We start from the raw sequence: 16047 nt of genomic DNA on the forward strand, positions 1-16047 counted from the left end.
GGTGTCACCGTGGCTGTTAATCGACGCGTTCTATTTTCGGCCAGATATGAATTACGCAACCGACTGTAATGTGATCAGTAAAGCACAACCGATACTTAGCAAATTTCTGAGAATTTGGGTGAACAATGTCCCGATGTTTATGATTCTGCTATCGTATCCGCACTTATTATGGAAAACCATGAATACGGACAGGAAGCTCCTTCGCCAACCGGAAACAACAGGTGCTCCAAAAGCGCCCAACAGAAGAAAACAGAAACTAAGGACGAAAGAAAACCGGCATGCTTTCTGGATATTAACGGCGTTATCTGTCAGTATTCTTGTTTGCTGGATACCCATACAGGTCATCGGGCATTTCAATTGTTTTCTTCGACGCAAAGGTGCCGGATTTGTTGCTAGCTATATGCGCGGATATACTGCCTGGCTGCCAGTTGATATTCGATCCGATTATTATCATATGGGCCGTACAGGATCTTCGGGAGGTTTTACGATCCAGCATACGTAAATTCTGGCGTTTTAAAGATAACGGTAGTACCTCAGGAAGCTTACTATCGAAGAAATTGGGTAAAACATAGTAAAAACTTGGCGGCTGCTGTTCGTGCGGCATCGTTTTGAATGCGTTTGCGATGCTCGGACTTCTAATTTTCGCATTACTGTAAGGAACAAATGCTGGCCCAAAGCACTGTTGTTTATTTTGCATCAAAAATTACTATTTGGTCGTTCTTTTCACTGTAACTGGAAATAATGATAAACGTGATGATTCTTCCCGGTATTTTCCTATTTTCGCTGTTGAATTACAGTAATAGTATTACAGTAATAGTTAGTGTATTACAGTTCACCCTTCTTGGGATATGATACTGAAAGTCATGTTGACTAAGCGGTTTGCTATGTGGAGTGCTTGAGCATCTTGCCGTAACCTTGTTATGCATGTGGATCTATCGTAGAAGCTGATTTTTTGGTTTTACTCACCTAACTTTAATTTTAATGTTTTCTTTCTAAAATACAGGACGAACCGCGTATTACTTAAACTGAGCGTTTGCTTCGATAATCGCACTCATAACTGCATTGGTGACATTACATTCTTATCCAGTGTAAATACCAAAAAGCACGTTCGAAGCGCTGACAGAACCTGCGCTGACCGTAGAGCATCGCTTTGCTATTTTGCGGTCAGAAAAGACGCTTTTACCGAAACGTACACTGAAACTTTAAACGCAGCAAACGGAATTTATTATGGGATTTTTTTCTCATGGATTTTATAACCGAACAAATATTTCGGTCACTGGTAACCGGTCTTTTGAGAATTATTCGAGTGGCGTGGATATCCTAAGGGATATGCCTAACATGGTCAACTATAACGTTAAATAAACGGAAGACCCATAAAATTCATCGTCCTTCGTCATCATGCTTCCAAATAATGTTATGCCAGTTAATAATTCAATACACATCTTGAATTAATACACTGAATGCTAAGTAGGCATGAAGGGGATGACCACCGTGGATCGCAGCCCTGGCGCATCCAAGAGACGGTTCCATGTTACGCAGACAGCCCGCAGCTTCGTCTGCTCCAGGTTTCTCAAGCAGGAAAGGGCTTCTTGCCATAATTCCGCCGGGAGCGTCATAACGTCATCGGTTTTGGCCGGAGCCGCAGACGGTAGTGGACGAGTAGGTTCGTTAAGCAGATCAAACAGCAGATTACGGAGTCGCTTAACGGTTTTCGGATCTCGGCAGATTCCAGAATCCTACAACGTGCAACCGCATACAAGCCATTATAAAACCTGACAAACAGTTGTCGCCGGAAAATCGATTGATTGCTTACCCGCGAATCGCCTTCACAGGCGGTGCACTTGTCTTCGTCGTCGTACTGGTAGAAGTAATGCAGCCTTCCCTCCACAAGCTCCACCACGGAAATTTCCCTGGTACCGAAATCCAGGTACACGCCTTTCAACCGCTTAGTAGTATGCAGCAAGGGTTATTGGCAAATAATGGCGGCGAATGGAAACAGTATACAGTGCTGGAAGATACGTCTCCTGAAAGGAAGCCGTACGACGTACGAAGGGAAAGGGCTCCCGAATGGAAGCGGTAGTGTTTGAGCCATGTTTTTTTTTTTTAATAAATGATTTGTTTTATGTAGTTCGTCTATGGTGTATGACTAATGAGGTCAGTAGCTAGATTAACTGAATATTCTTCGCAAAAAAACTTCGACTCTGTAGCCCGGAAAATCAGTTAAAAAACGCAAAACCACAAATCAAAAACAAAACTTAATTTATCGAAATTTAAGCAACTGTGTAAACAAACGGGGTGGCACGCAATCCTCAGGCGCCCAGTACTCGTAGTCGGGTTCATTGGCGTAGTGTTCTAGTTTGTAGAACCATTTTCCGGCAAAATATACCACGTCCAGGATGCGCAGTGGGCGTTTTGCTGGCCATACCAACTTTTCGCCCAATCTTAAAAAAAGAAAGCTGCAGCAACCACGTACGAAATACAGGCAGCTGACTGAACATGATCAGTTTAGCTCGCACTTGCCTGCAGTGGATTAAGATAATACCGTACAAGAGTCTGGACAAGTGCAAAGGAGCAGTACAGTAAACATATGAAATCATGATGTACCTTTATAACGCGCCACGCTCCACTCATTACGGAAAACACCCAAACCCGCACCAGCTACCAGTTCTTCATGAAGGGATTTCGGCTTTTCTTCGTCATCGTGGTCTTGTTCTGCAAGCTGCATGCGCTTCCACAAATTATGGAACTGCCTCACTGCACTGTCTACGCAATCGGATCCGCGTAATTTCCACAGACAAAATGCTTTCACCACCGCCGACGCTAGGTATATAACGATGACACCACAAGCTAATTCCAGCGTTACAACCTACAAATCCGGAGTTAATGTAAAGGTCAGTGTGATATCACCAAAATTAAAACGTTAGCATTCCACGTGCGTGTACTATAAAATTATCTGTTAATAGTACGAGTGAGAATTTCATAGTTTAACTTTACCAAAACCATGAAAACTACGGTACCTTTGTCTGGATGTTCTCGTGGAACATCTGTACTGGATTACGCCAGTCCTGCAATGCCCCACGAAAACAGTTGTTCCCAGGTAAAGCCTCCAGGCAGTCAACGAACTGGAGCCACGGCTCTTTAAACTCTTCTCCACTAGAATCGAAGTGGTAGACAGCTAAACACGGACAAAACAAGCTGTGAGTGCGTAAACAGAGCACAGATGGCCACGTACTTTCCTTAACACGTATGTACAAGCATGTTGACAAATTGAGCATTCGTAAATACAGCGAACATTAAAGGTCACGAGTAACGCTTGAAGCCGTGCTCAATATTAATACATATGTAAGCGGTTAATTTATAGGATGTTACATTAATGACCTTTAGGTGTTTTTAACTTACAACCACCAGTAACGACAGCCAAAGTCATGTGCTTATCCGATCCTTTGTAGGTGTGGCAAAAAGGAATCACCACAAGATCGGCAGCTATGATTTGTTGAAACGCAGCAGAGTTCGACAAGTGTGGTTCACCAATGATCTCACCAAGGTTCCGCATATCCTTGTATGAGCCCAGAAATTGCATCCCATGCAGGTCGAAAATCACCGCCCGCTTCTGAAACCCGTGCCGCGGACGATACAACGCAATAGGTCATTAACGTGGTCTGAGTACAGAGGTAAAACGGGTTTAAAGTTTTCGACCAACATAATGCAATCGCTTTCATTTGCTTTAAATTCGGCGGGCGTGGGGCTGCAATCTTCAATCGCTGTTTTAACTGCGGCAGCGATATTAGTACAGCACGTTGTTGGATTTTTTGCGAACAAATGATGACAGGCATCCTCTTTGTTATTAAAACTTCTAAGCACTTCTGATTACCAAAATAACCGTTTGTGAAACATGCGAACTTGCGCGGCATTGTGCTGATGAGAAAACGCAAAACAAATTCAAGATTTTTTATGGAAAGAATGGCTGATATTCTTAAGATTTGTTGTAAAGACTAAAGTTTGTAACTCGGTATTGAAATGTCGTCTTAATACGGTCTTCAGCTTTTCATGTTACGTAGCAACGCCACCAGTTCTCAGCGTAAAAACAGTGACCTTTCCTGAATTATATTGTGACAGAACCCAGCATGAAGAAAAAAACCCTAACGTACTGCTACAGTACTTATTCGGTATACAACACATACATACTGTACAGATAATACAACGTGTGCAGTAAAATGTGAACATATCAAATACTGAAACCGCATGGTATTTTTGGTGGATCACTGCAGACGGGTAAGGTTATTTACAAACAGTGAATAGAACGTCCTGTTATTGTATGGCATGCTTCGATGATACGTAGCCATCCTGTGATGGTAATATGAATATTCGGTGATAAGATCTACGAGCAACAACACATAATGCAGTAAATGAAGCGCGATTAATTGCTACCAGGAAAAATGAAATCGCGCATTAATCATGTGTGTATCAAGCGTCCGTTTTCTTTACATCACAATAGCGTAAGAATGTTTTCGAAAAAATTGAAAAACCTTGTTGTGATGTACCACTTACCACGTAATTCACTGAAGCCAGCGGATGCAACCTCTATTGGACCGTTAAGAACGCGTTCCATTTGTTGTAGAATTACCAGCAATTGGCCTTCCATGTCACCATGGCGCGAACCCACTGTTGTTGTACCGTAGTGATTTTGCGGTTGAGTAGAGTGGTAATACAGGGTCACGTTGTTGTCTTCATCAGGGACGGGGGATTCTGGAGTGTCCTGAAAAAGGCGTGACACGTAAGAGGTTGGGGAAGCTGGATTAGGGTGAGAAACAGGGGAATATTCTTCCATCGCAGCGGCAACTAACGCAGCCAGCCCAGGGGGGTGGTTGCGACATAGTAGTAGCCACAATAGGAGTAGATACCCGTGGTATAGAGTTAGCAAATTCGGGTAAACGGAAGCGTAATGCAGATACGGCAGACTGAGCATGATAATGAGTGCCAGGAAAGATTGGAGGGAACAGATTCATAGTTGGGCGATGCGGTGCTACCGACGGAGAGCGCACGTAATAAGGAGACGGAAGATTGACGGTAGTGGTCGCCGTCCTACGATTGCCGGTGCTACCACGGCCACAGAACTGGCTTGGTCGGCGGTCCATAGCCAGAACACCTGCACTGTGCAAAACCAAAATCGGAAAGGAAATAAGAAGAAACATCTTAAACAGTAATTGCTTAAATGCTAACAAACAAAACATTGTACTAAAAAAAGCGTGTAATCAATTTTAGTATCCGTAGGCCCTTATCACTGACCTCGGTCATCGTCACCGAGCTCGGTGATTGTACAACTGTTGCTATGACAGTAGTACGGAAATTCTCGTGACCTTTTGCGCTGTGTGTAATCGAAAACGATTACACCAAGTAAAAACCAAGCAGTGGGTTCTCCTTTAAAAGGGCTCTAGGGATTACTTGTGACTTTCATAATTTTTTAAACCTGTATAACTATGGATTACACGTACGACGAAATGCTGACGCCTTTCTATGACGTGATTAGTCCGCAGCTGCAGTCCGCCAGTGGTAATTGTCCGCTTCCTCCTGCTGCAGCGACGGATGAATTTGCATGGATTGATGAATGGCTTCGTGAGATAAACGGTCAACAGACGGTTTCCAATAATGCTGCAGGTGGACAGTCTACGTCTCAGCCTGGAACATCGTCCTACACAATCGACTACGGCTGGTTGGATGAGGTGATGACCGAGCTCAATGTCCCTCAAGCTCCTGCAGTAGGCTCAGCTCGCGTTTTGGAAAGTACATCAGAACAAACCGTCCCAACAGCTCAAGTCACACAAGGTATCGATCACACGGACAAACAAAAGTGAAAATCATTCGAATTTTACATGGTTTTAGATTCCAATCAACTAGCTGCAAATTACGCTTCTTTGGAAGGTAAGCAAAAAAAAAAAGTTAAATAAACAATTAAATAATATTTACGTTTTTAGAATATTTCATTGGTGACATTCTTGCTTACAGATCGGTACCCAATTTACTTGGAGTATCCCGAAATCATGCAAGCTGATTCCCAAGAAGATTTGATGCAATACGGTCAAGGTTAGAAGCTATAGACCTGAAATCTGTTTAATGTTCACCAAACGATATTACAGGAACTGCGTTCGATTTTCCTCAAATGCAAGCATGCAACACCGTTGACACGGGTACGATGCTGCCTAATTTGTTCTAATAAAAAAATAAAAGAGCCGTTTTTAATTTTCATTTTTTTTTTTAAAAAAAAGGGCTACAAGGTGTGCCAATTGCTCCACAGGGTATGAAGTGGACGGATGCACAGAATCCATGTACCGACAGTACGTATTTCAGTTAGTTCGCCTTTAAATTGTGCCTAACTGAGAAAATGTTTCCAGACCAAACCGCGGTATGCTATAACTTCAACGAACCGGCCACCGTAACCCTTGTGGATGAAGGGCGGGCTGCGGTCCCACTAGCTTCCGGAAGCAGCGACTGGGTATCAGAGGCGGTTGCCTTATCGCTGTTGCATCCGTTGCCGGCGGTGTGGGTGCGAACAAATCGAAAAACCACGACCCATAAGAATTTGCCTGCCGCTCTTCGGTCTATTCCATGGGATATTAGGGCCGAAAATCTGCTGATGTATTTTAGCAGCGACAAAGAGTGGAATGGGTGGTTTACACATGTTGTGCTCGTGTTCTTGACAAAACCGGGCAGCTTGGAAGTGACACGCGATGAGTTTCAGACGGTTTTAAAGTACATCTTGGACGGAGGATGGGATCAGGACAGCGGTAACGCTGCTAATGAATGCAAAAGGCTTGCAGTACCAACAGTGCCATACCGTCGAATTAGTCGCACTTTGTTAATTTGGTACCGAAAATTTGCCAATGGTTCGGTGCGTAGCATTAAAGGTCACACGGTGTATGTTACATTGACTCGAATTACTACAACAAATACTTATGTTAATTGCATGAATATTAACGAAGCTGCTGTTAAATCGCTAGCTGAACAACGAGACCTGTTGCAGATTCTTGTGCCCGATGGCGTTGAATATCCACCATTGATAACAGTGTGACTTTACTTATATTTTTTTGGCATCGGTGTCGGCTTAACTATATGGAAATCTGAATAAAAAAGCGATTTTTAACCATCATAGATTTAGCTGCCTCAAGCACACGAGTTCCGTTAAAACATTGCCGCTTATCGCACCATTTTAAAAACAAGAATTATGTAAAAATTTATTTATAGTATTACGACCCGCACTTATAATAAATAATATCGCAGAAAAATTGCAGTTATTACCGACACGGATTACAATTAAAGCGGTATCATCAACCTCATTTACAACAATTATCACCGACGTCAGTTACAATTAATTTAAAAGTTAACAAAACATTACCGAGCTCGATCACAGCTGTCATCGAAGTCGGTTACAACACCCGCTATATAATAACTACCGCATGAAGTAACGGAAAAAAGTTTAGACGAATAAATTTACACCACCATGGCTGATAACAGTCTACCGTATAACATTGAAGATTTCACACGCATCGAGTGTACCGGTGAAAAATTCTCCCATAAATACCGACTGCATTTCAAATGCTTTTCTGTAAAAGTTTCTGAATTAGAAAAAGTGCCGTTTTCGGAAGTACCAGTTGTAATAACGCTTATTTTGGAGCATATATTAGACACTCTTTTGGAAGACGTGGGACCAGATGAAATGGTAAGAATGCGACTTGATTCTGGATCTCTGAATCGACCAATATGGACGCCACCTATTGCACGGTCGCAGCTAACGGTAGCACGATGGATGGCAGAGGTTGCGCGCGTACTGAATTCGTACGAAGAATTTGTTATCGACGATTCCTTCGAAATTTCATTGCAATACACCAACATTCCAAAAGGTAGCTGCAACCGAGACGTGCCGCAGCTTCTACGCCGAAGGTTGGAAAAAATGAAATCAGTGGTTGTTATTAAAAATACGGATAAAATCTGCCTGGCCCGTGCCCTTGTTGTTGGAAAAGCGCATGCCGACGGAAACAAAAGCTTGTACCGGAAGCTTATACGTGGTAAAAGATTGCAGACCAAGGAAGCCCAGTTTCTCATCACCCGAGCGGGATTTAAAGAACAGGAATTTAACCTTCGGCACCTTCATAAATTCCAAGAAATTCTTCCTCAGTATCAGATCATCGTGGTCAGTGTGGATCATGCAAACCTCATAGTGTTCAGCGGAAAAGTTCAACCCAAGCAAATCATTTTGCTGCATCACGATCATCACTTTGACGTGTTAAAATCTTTAGCAGCCTTTTTTAGAAAAAAGTATTGGTGCTACGCGTGTAATAAGGGTTATTCGGAACGCGCTGATCATCGCTGTTCCAATATGTGCAAGTGCTGTTTGAGGTCATCTTGTCCGTCTGATCCATGTTCTATGGTGCACTGCAACGACTGCAACCGTGCCTTTTTCGGACCGGATTGCTACGCTCACCATAAGATTGGACCAATGAAAGGGCGGCCAAAACGAAGGAGCATTTGCAGCTTGATCCAAATCTGTAAAGATTGTTTACGGATTGTCTCAATGAAGCGAAGGAAAAACGGTAACACTCATCAGTGTGGTGAGATTTTCTGCAAGACGTGTAAAGTGCATGCTCTACCCGACTCACATCACTGCTTTATGAGACCACATCAAGTCAATGCGGAAGAACTGGAGCTGAACGAAAACGCCAGCTTTTTATACTTCGACTTCGAGACTTATGTCGGAGAGAACAACGATTTAGTTCCTAATTTGGCGGTAAATTATTTGTTTTTTTAAAATTACTATAGGCTTGAGATCGTCCGGTGTTGTTGCAGGTGGTACAGGATGATGACGGTAACGAATGGGTGTTTCCGGCGGAAGACGCACCTTTGGGCGGTGATGTGACTGATGCATTATGTACCTTCTTGTTCAACGAAGAGCACAGAGATCACTTCATCATTGCCCATAATTTTAAAGTTAGTAAAATAGCATGTACTCAAATTTCGCGTTTTAATTGTCACATTTTTCTTTCAGTCGTTCGATGGCTATTTCATACTCAACTGGCTACTAAAAAATGGAGTGGTTCCAAAAGTCATTCTCAATGGTGGCAAAATTCTACAGCTGGATGTACCTTTGCTGAATATACGTTTCCGGGACAGCATTAATTACAATCCTCAGAGCCTCGCAAAATGGCCGGCAACTTTTGGGTTACCAGACATCAGCAAAGGGACTTTCCCACATCGCTTCAACCGCAAAGAAAACTGGGATCAAGTTGTTCCCTTTCCGTCGATGGATGAGTACGGTTATCAAGGAATGAATACCAAGTCCAAAGACTCATTCCGAGAATGGTATGAAAAAGAAAAAATGGAGAAGAACAACATTTTTGATTTCCGTCAAGAATTCGTACAGTACTGCAAGATGGACGTTACTGTTTTACGGTTATGTTGCCAGCAGTTTAGAAAACTGTTTCAAGGAATAAGCAAAGGGCTGTGCCCCTTCGTCTCGTCCTTAACAATTGCCGGTTTGTGCAACAAGTACTGGCGCACATTCATGCTGAAACCAGAACAGATTGGACTGTTACCACACGGTTTAAACGCAAGAAATCGCCACCAGTCAGTAAAGGCCAAGAAATGGCTGTCCTGGATGGAAGAGGACGGAAATTGTGAGATCCAATCGGTCATCAACGGTTCCGAGCACAACATTGGACCATACCATGTCGACGGTTACAGAGATGATATTCACATGGTTTATGAATTTTACGGCTGCAGGTTTCATGGCTGCCCAAAATGCGTCGCCCCAACAACCCTGCACCCTTTCCGTGACATACCAATGTCCGAAATTCATAAAGAGACGCTCGATCGCGAGGAGTACATTCGAGGACAAGGATACAATCTGACTTGCATTTGGGAGCATGAGTTTGATGAAGAACTGAAATCAAATCCTGAAATGAAAGCTTTGTCTCCCGCCTGCAGTTCATGGACCGATTGGACCCGCGCAACGCTTTCTATGGTGGTCGAACGAATGCGGTTAAACTTCTCCACAAAGTAGACGGTGACGAACAAATCCGTTATTACGATGTCAACAGCGAGTACCCGTTCGTCAACAAAAACAAGCGGTATCCTGTTGGTCATCCCATTATCATAACTAAGAATTTCCTCGATATTCGAAACTACTTTGGAGTGGTGGTGTGTGAAATGCTTCCACCTGGGAATCTGGCCTATCCGGTTTTACCTTACCGCTGTGGCGGCAAACTGACATTCCTTTGTGCCGAACGTGCATGGAGAAACATCTTAACACCAAATGCGAACATGCGGATTGTGAACGTGCCATTACTGGTACCTGGTGCACGCCGGAAATTTTGAAAGCGCTTGACTGTGGATATGGCGTAGTCAAAATCTTTGAAGTCTGGCACTTTGACAAGCATGAAGACCGACTGTTCGAAGGTTATATTAATCAGTTCCTTAAAATCAAAACGGAGTCCAGTGGATGGCCCGCAGAAATTCAGACGGAAGCGCAGAAACAAAAGTACATTGCGGATTTTAAAGAACACGAAAACGTTGATTTGGACTATGAAAAAATAAATTCGAATCCAGGTTTAAGGGCACTAGCCAAGCTGTGTTTGAACAGGTAAAAAACCTTTATTGATATTTTTTTAATAATTATAGATTCTACTTTTTTTTTTGCAGTTTTTGGGGCCGCCTGGGAATGCAGGACAACAAATTGAACACCATGTATATCAGTGAACCTGAAAAGTTTTACAGTATGCTATTGTCGGGAAAGCACCACGTGAATTCTTGGGATTTATTCACGGAAGAAATTGTTCAAATTACGTACACAACCGAACCCGGATTTGTCGACCGTAATCCTAATACGAACGTCATTCTTGCAGCGTAAGTGCTCTACGTTGATGAATAATAACCATATATCGTGGCTCAGATAAATATTTCAGATTTACTACCTGCTGGGCGCGACTACATTTACTGAAGTTTATGGAGATGGTTGAAGGTCGACTGCTGTATTTTGATACCGGTTGGTTACAAAGGTTTTTCATGCTAGTTTGCTTTTTTTTTTTACGGTTGTTTTTTTTTGCAGACTCAATATTTTTTGTGACTCGTCCGGGAGCTGTTGATCCTCCTACCGGAATTTTTCTCGGTGATTTAACAAACGAATTGAAGCCAGGACAATACATAACACAGTTTGTCAGTCTGGGAGCCAAAACCTATGCCTACGTTACCAACGATGGGGCCAGCGTTGTCAAAGTTAAAGGTTTCACCATAAACGGACGCACTAGCGAGCAGATCAACTATACAACGATGCTGGACATGCTGGAAAACCGCAACGTAGTCGATGTACAGTATCCTGATATTCTTCAAAGGGTCAAATCGAGTTTGAGCATTCGTAACGCAAGTGCAGTGAAACGATTTCAAGTAACTTATGATAAACGTCGTGTTATTGATGAACAGTTTAATACAGTACCATTTGGTTACAAGTTGGTTTAAACCAGTGATTTATTAAATTCATCAAGCATTATCTGAATTTGTTGAACGGCTGCGCACAATTGCTCCGTTGTTTTTAAACCGAGAAAATTGCATTTACCAGAGGAAAATAACACCGCTCGACCAGTGCTCAATTTAATCGCTAAACCACTAAACAACTCAGGCGTATATTCTAAACTGAAAAAAGCACTGAATTTTTCAATGTGCACGCGCTGTGAGAAAGCATGGTTCCCAATGACATTCACAATTCGGTAATCGGTAACGGTATAAAAAATTCCTATATCCGAAAGAAGATTTGCAAAATAAGTTACCAATTCTTGGGCTTCCGTTTCGGTCCGCGCTCCATTAACAGTTATTTTACCGTTTCGATATAACTGGCAGTGTGCTTTGAATGGTAACAGGCGGCGTACCAGCAAACCCGAGAATGTCTCAGGAATATATTGAGCCATTGGTAAAAGCTTCTCAATTTTCCGAAGGTCCAGGGTAGTGTTTAAATCCGCAACGGCAACTACATTGGTGATTCTGGGCATCGCAATGATACCACAACGCGAAACGTACGGCTTTACGGAGTGTAGAAACGGGTAGTGATGTCAACTTATGAAACGGTGGGCAGCCAAAGGTTTCCAGGTTTTTTACTTCCGGTACAAATTGTTCCAGCAACCGGCACTTTTCTTGCCCTTTTGCAAGGAATCGTATTCTGCTAGGACGTCCAATTCTTTTAAATATGTCTTCAACGGCGCAACTCACTTGGTTGCAACGGTAATCTCCTTCGGTATACCACAACAGACCGTGTGAATGGCGAGCTTGTCGTGTGAGGTCGAATTTGTATTGGCTGGCACAACGCGGTAACGTAAAGGTATATAAATTCTGTTCCGATTTTTCCGGACAGTAAAATGCCAGTTGTTTAATATACTTTTTACCGTTGATGACAAACCAATCTGCGTCAAGAATGCAGGGCACTGCCATTTTTTTCTCAAATATAGAGAAAATGTTGCAAAAAAAAAAGAATTTCTAAACGGTGACCTTTCGAGTATTGTAATTTATATAGAATCGAACTGAACTGGTTGCAACCGTGCAAGATGATTGTAATCGTGCAGAGTTACGATTGTGTAACCGACCAGAATTACTGTAATCGTACACCATTATAGTGCTGTAACCGAATACGGTGATTATCACCGAACAGGATTATAACCTTACAAAAGTGACTGTAATCGTGTACGATCACAATTGTGGACTAAGCTGTGGTGTACTGCACGTTTAGATCGTTGTAATCGAGTGGGATTACTGTAACCGTGGAAGTAAACGGTGTGTCATAAGTTGCGGTCGTAAATGAATTGTATATAAACGGTACCGCTCACACTAAGACCGTGCAGAGTTTAGTTTTGTTGAATTTTGTTTCATCTAGATATTGTATAAACCATGGAGTTTCTTGACTTGTTGGCACAAAAACGACCGCAAGGAGGATTTACAAAGCGAAAACGCCCAGGAGCCGAAGACGATACCAACCCGGAAGCAAAGAAAGCTAAAGGTGGCGCACTAATAGAAGGTACGCCAACGCATCCACGCTTTGCTTTTACACAGAACGGCAAGCCGGTTTATCGACTGGGCAACGACAAGTTCGTGTATGTTGGTACGAATACGGACGCAAAGAAAAGTACGATTCGCGTTGTTTTCGGGGAATGGAAAGAACAGCCTGATAACTCCTGGAAAGCGACTTGGGGGAAAAACATTGTGCTCTCCAAGAAAGGATTTCTCCGTTTGGCGGCTCTTATGCTGACTGGAAAATCCGACATGGACGAGACTGCCCGCGCCAGTTCAGCAGAAACAGGGAGGTTGACACCATTGTACTTACTAGATGGAAGTATGTATTTTGGTTGGAGTCGTTTCAGCAACGCAAACGTGGCTACGATTCGTCGATTCAATGTGAAAGCTGGCGACATGGTCCCGACCCGTTACGGTATTTCGTTCGGTGAGCGCTGTTATGACGGACTGAAGGAACTGCTGAAGGATCTGCAGTTGATTAAAGACATTGCCAAGATTCAGAAGGAAAGTGGCACTGAGGATCCGATTTTGGAAGGTTTAGCGTACACTGAACTGGATGAAAACATAGCTGATGCCTTGGTTCCACTGGTAAAACTGATGGACGACGGGACTGGACCGAAGAATTACACCGAAAATTACCGCCCATCGGATGCTGAATGGAACGGAGCTAAAGAACGTCTATTGGAACTGCGCATTGTGCATGGTATCTTGTTTGGGTTAGAAAAGCTGGGAATTGAGCAAGCTCTGGAAATGGATGTGGAGTCTTATTTAATGTTGCATGAGAATCGTATTCGTGGAAATGTTGGGCGCACTATTGCAGCGGATAATTGTTGACGTGTTAAATTGGTTAGCAATATAAACCGGCACTACTTGTTTTCATATTTTTATTTCAATAAACGCTTGCATATTTGCCAAAGCAGAGCCCCATCAATCATGTTTGTATTTATGTCGAAAAAGAATTGACATACTGACACACCATTTTATCGTTGCTTAGTCGGCTATCCGTAAACAAATGCACAATATTTGTGTATGATTCACCACCACAGCGTCGTAAAATAAAAAACAAACAGTACTGTCCACATACAGTACTGAATTCAGACTGAAACTGTTCATTTTGTAGAGTTATTTCATTGACAGCCGCCAGTGACGCGAAATGCTGAGAGTAGCGTTCCAAAGTTCTCCCGTATGAATCAAACATTTCCATTTTTCCAGCTTGTTCCTGGTACAGCGCGATCCAGTGCTCACCTTCCTGGTCGGCGGGGTCTGTATTTACCACACACGCTCCCGGGAAAGGTGCCAGAGTGGTTGGAACTTGATCACTCGCGTAGACCCCACGAAATACCGCTGTGGTCTGGGGATTCCCGTGGAGGGCCGAGGTAATTTCTTGTGTGTTCATGTTGTAAAGTCAGCAATTAACTGACGGTGCTGATTGATTTCAATGATGCTGTCATAGATCAGCATGCACACCATCATAATGGTACTTTTCAGTGGTTTACCAAAGGACACGGACACACTTAGGTTTCCCTGTTTGATTAGCGTCAGTGGTCCGCGTCCGGTATGTCCTGGAGTCAGGTCAAAACCGAAAATGGTATAGCCGTCGTTATACTGGGTCCGGTTAAACGGTAAGCCGCCTTGCAAGCTTGGACGATGTCCCAAAGTGTCCAACAGCCCGTCGTAGCACTCCAGAGACAACTTGCGGTCGAAATCGGCAGTGTACGGTTTCGTAGGGTAACTCTGACCGTCCACTTCGACGCTGATTTGTGTAATATTGAAGTGTTGAAAGTTGAAAGGATTTTTCTTTTGCGATCCGTGAAAGTCTTCGCTGTCCACAAAACCAATAAAGACGACTTTGGGAATTTGGCCAATCTGCAAATTGCTGACCACGGTGCTTTGGGTTCGCTGGGGAATGTCCGACACGCGCATAACCACGCGTTCGATATGGTACTTGACCGTTTTTTTCAGGAGTTCTCCGGCTACAGCGGTCAGAAAATCCGGAGACGGAATGTATCGGCGAACCGATAGACGTGCGTTACGGATAAACGGTTTGAATGTCTTGGTGGTATCCGTGTCCCATACACGTAAGGCAAACTCCGGTCGACTAACCACTAGGCGAATGTTGACGGGTACCCCGGTGCACAGTGGCTTGCTCTGGTCAAAAAGGTCCGAAAATAGTTTGCCGGAAAGCTGAACGTACTGTCCAGTATTAAATAACGCCGTTCGATTTTTTCACCATTGTTCGCGGTTTCACTGTTGAAAGAACCCGGAGAGTCGTAATAGAAACCGGCGGATGTCAGTTGGCTTTGTTGAGCGTCAAGGGAGTGGGACAGCAAAGATTCCAGGTAGGCGCGGTACGGATAAAACGTGGCGGCATCCGAGATCAACCGGTTGGCCACCGTCACATGGCATGAAGAGAACATAGAGTGCAGAATGTTGTTGACCGGTCCCACACCATCTGCCGTTGTAATCAGTTCCCATTCCCCAGTGCTCTTACGGACTTTAATACCCACTTCAAGTTCCAGGATCATGTCCGCTAAACTGAGTAGTCCGGATGTGCTGGGTGGGATGAAAAAGTTGATGTCGCCGGCCGATCCGTTGTCCGTTAAGATGGTCGTGGGATTGAGCTTTTCGTGCTCAGTGCGCCACCTATCCGTTAGAGTAGCCGGTAATGCAAACAGCTGGTTCTCTAGTTGCATGGCCGGCTCCGAGTTTTCCATCATCAGCATGGCCATTTTCAGAAAAAATCGGGGATGCTGGTAGGAGGAATACGTTTAACTCGTACAACTTTACGTCGAATACGTCGTTTCTTGCGGATACCTTCGCCTTCTTGGGAAGCAAAACGTTTTCCAATGGCTGTTCCCGCACGCGAAGCTACCTCTTTAATAGCCCCGGTCGCCGCTTCTTGCAGGTGAGGAGTAGCCGCTTCCAAAGCGGCTTTGGCATGCGGTGCAGCCTTCCGTAGTATAGGCTGAGCAAAGGCTGATAGCTTGGCGAAAAGGCTCTTTAAAA

General features: G+C 43.6%; 5 protein-coding genes across 7 annotated transcripts; 3 read left to right on the plus strand and 2 right to left on the minus strand.

Annotated features, from left to right (window-relative positions):
• Nucleotides 1-2518: 2518 nt before the first annotated feature.
• On the minus strand, nt 2519-5212 carry LOC129590038 (uncharacterized). Of its 2 annotated transcripts, none has more exons than XM_055485014.1 (6): nt 4902-5212; nt 4549-4756; nt 4287-4378; nt 3400-3610; nt 3018-3175; nt 2519-2866 (listed from the first exon to the last, which is right to left on the minus strand). In XM_055485014.1, exons 1-6 carry the CDS (start codon nt 5190-5192, stop codon nt 2594-2596), a joined length of 1233 nt encoding a protein of 410 aa, XP_055340989.1. In that variant the 5' UTR covers nt 5193-5212; the 3' UTR covers nt 2519-2593. The 2 variants fall into 2 exon arrangements, with proteins under 2 accessions (XP_055340989.1, XP_055340988.1); XM_055485013.1 differs by having other exon boundaries at nt 3379-3610.
• Nucleotides 5213-5395: 183 nt separating this feature from the next.
• Nucleotides 5396-7124, plus strand: LOC129590037 (uncharacterized). The gene is made up of 6 exons (XM_055485012.1): nt 5396-5823; nt 5881-5919; nt 6004-6081; nt 6135-6185; nt 6264-6332; nt 6390-7124. Exons 1-6 carry the CDS (start codon nt 5478-5480, stop codon nt 7064-7066), a joined length of 1260 nt encoding a protein of 419 aa, XP_055340987.1. The 5' UTR covers nt 5396-5477; the 3' UTR covers nt 7067-7124.
• Nucleotides 7125-7379: 255 nt separating this feature from the next.
• LOC129589937 (uncharacterized) lies at nt 7380-10051 on the plus strand. Its single transcript, XM_055484877.1, has 3 exons — nt 7380-7714; nt 8839-8979; nt 9038-10051. Exons 1-3 carry the CDS (start codon nt 7496-7498, stop codon nt 10049-10051), a joined length of 1374 nt encoding a protein of 457 aa, XP_055340852.1. The 5' UTR covers nt 7380-7495.
• A 224-nt stretch (nt 10052-10275) lies between these two features.
• Nucleotides 10276-13988, plus strand: LOC129590003 (uncharacterized). 2 transcript variants are annotated; one of them, XM_055484955.1, is made up of 5 exons: nt 10276-10630; nt 10690-10893; nt 10953-11032; nt 11096-11352; nt 12905-13988. In XM_055484955.1, exons 1-5 carry the CDS (start codon nt 10281-10283, stop codon nt 13037-13039), a joined length of 1026 nt encoding a protein of 341 aa, XP_055340930.1. In that variant the 5' UTR covers nt 10276-10280; the 3' UTR covers nt 13040-13988. The 2 variants fall into 2 exon arrangements, with proteins under 2 accessions (XP_055340930.1, XP_055340931.1); XM_055484956.1 differs by lacking the exons at nt 10276-10630; nt 10690-10893; nt 10953-11032; nt 11096-11352 and adding an exon at nt 12715-12804.
• Nucleotides 13989-14433: 445 nt separating this feature from the next.
• On the minus strand, nt 14434-15770 carry LOC129589938 (uncharacterized protein F54H12.2-like). The gene is made up of 2 exons (XM_055484878.1): nt 15236-15770; nt 14434-15014 (listed from the first exon to the last, which is right to left on the minus strand). The coding sequence occupies exons 1-2, from the start codon at nt 15768-15770 to the stop codon at nt 14434-14436; spliced, it is 1116 nt and encodes a 371-aa protein (XP_055340853.1).
• Between the last annotated feature and the right edge of the window lie 277 nt (nt 15771-16047).

This window comes from Paramacrobiotus metropolitanus, unplaced genomic scaffold, assembly GCF_019649055.1.
Source record: "Paramacrobiotus metropolitanus isolate TYO unplaced genomic scaffold, Prichtersi_v1.0 Parri_scaffold0000038, whole genome shotgun sequence".
Classification (NCBI taxonomy): domain Eukaryota; kingdom Metazoa; phylum Tardigrada; class Eutardigrada; order Parachela; family Macrobiotidae; genus Paramacrobiotus; species Paramacrobiotus metropolitanus.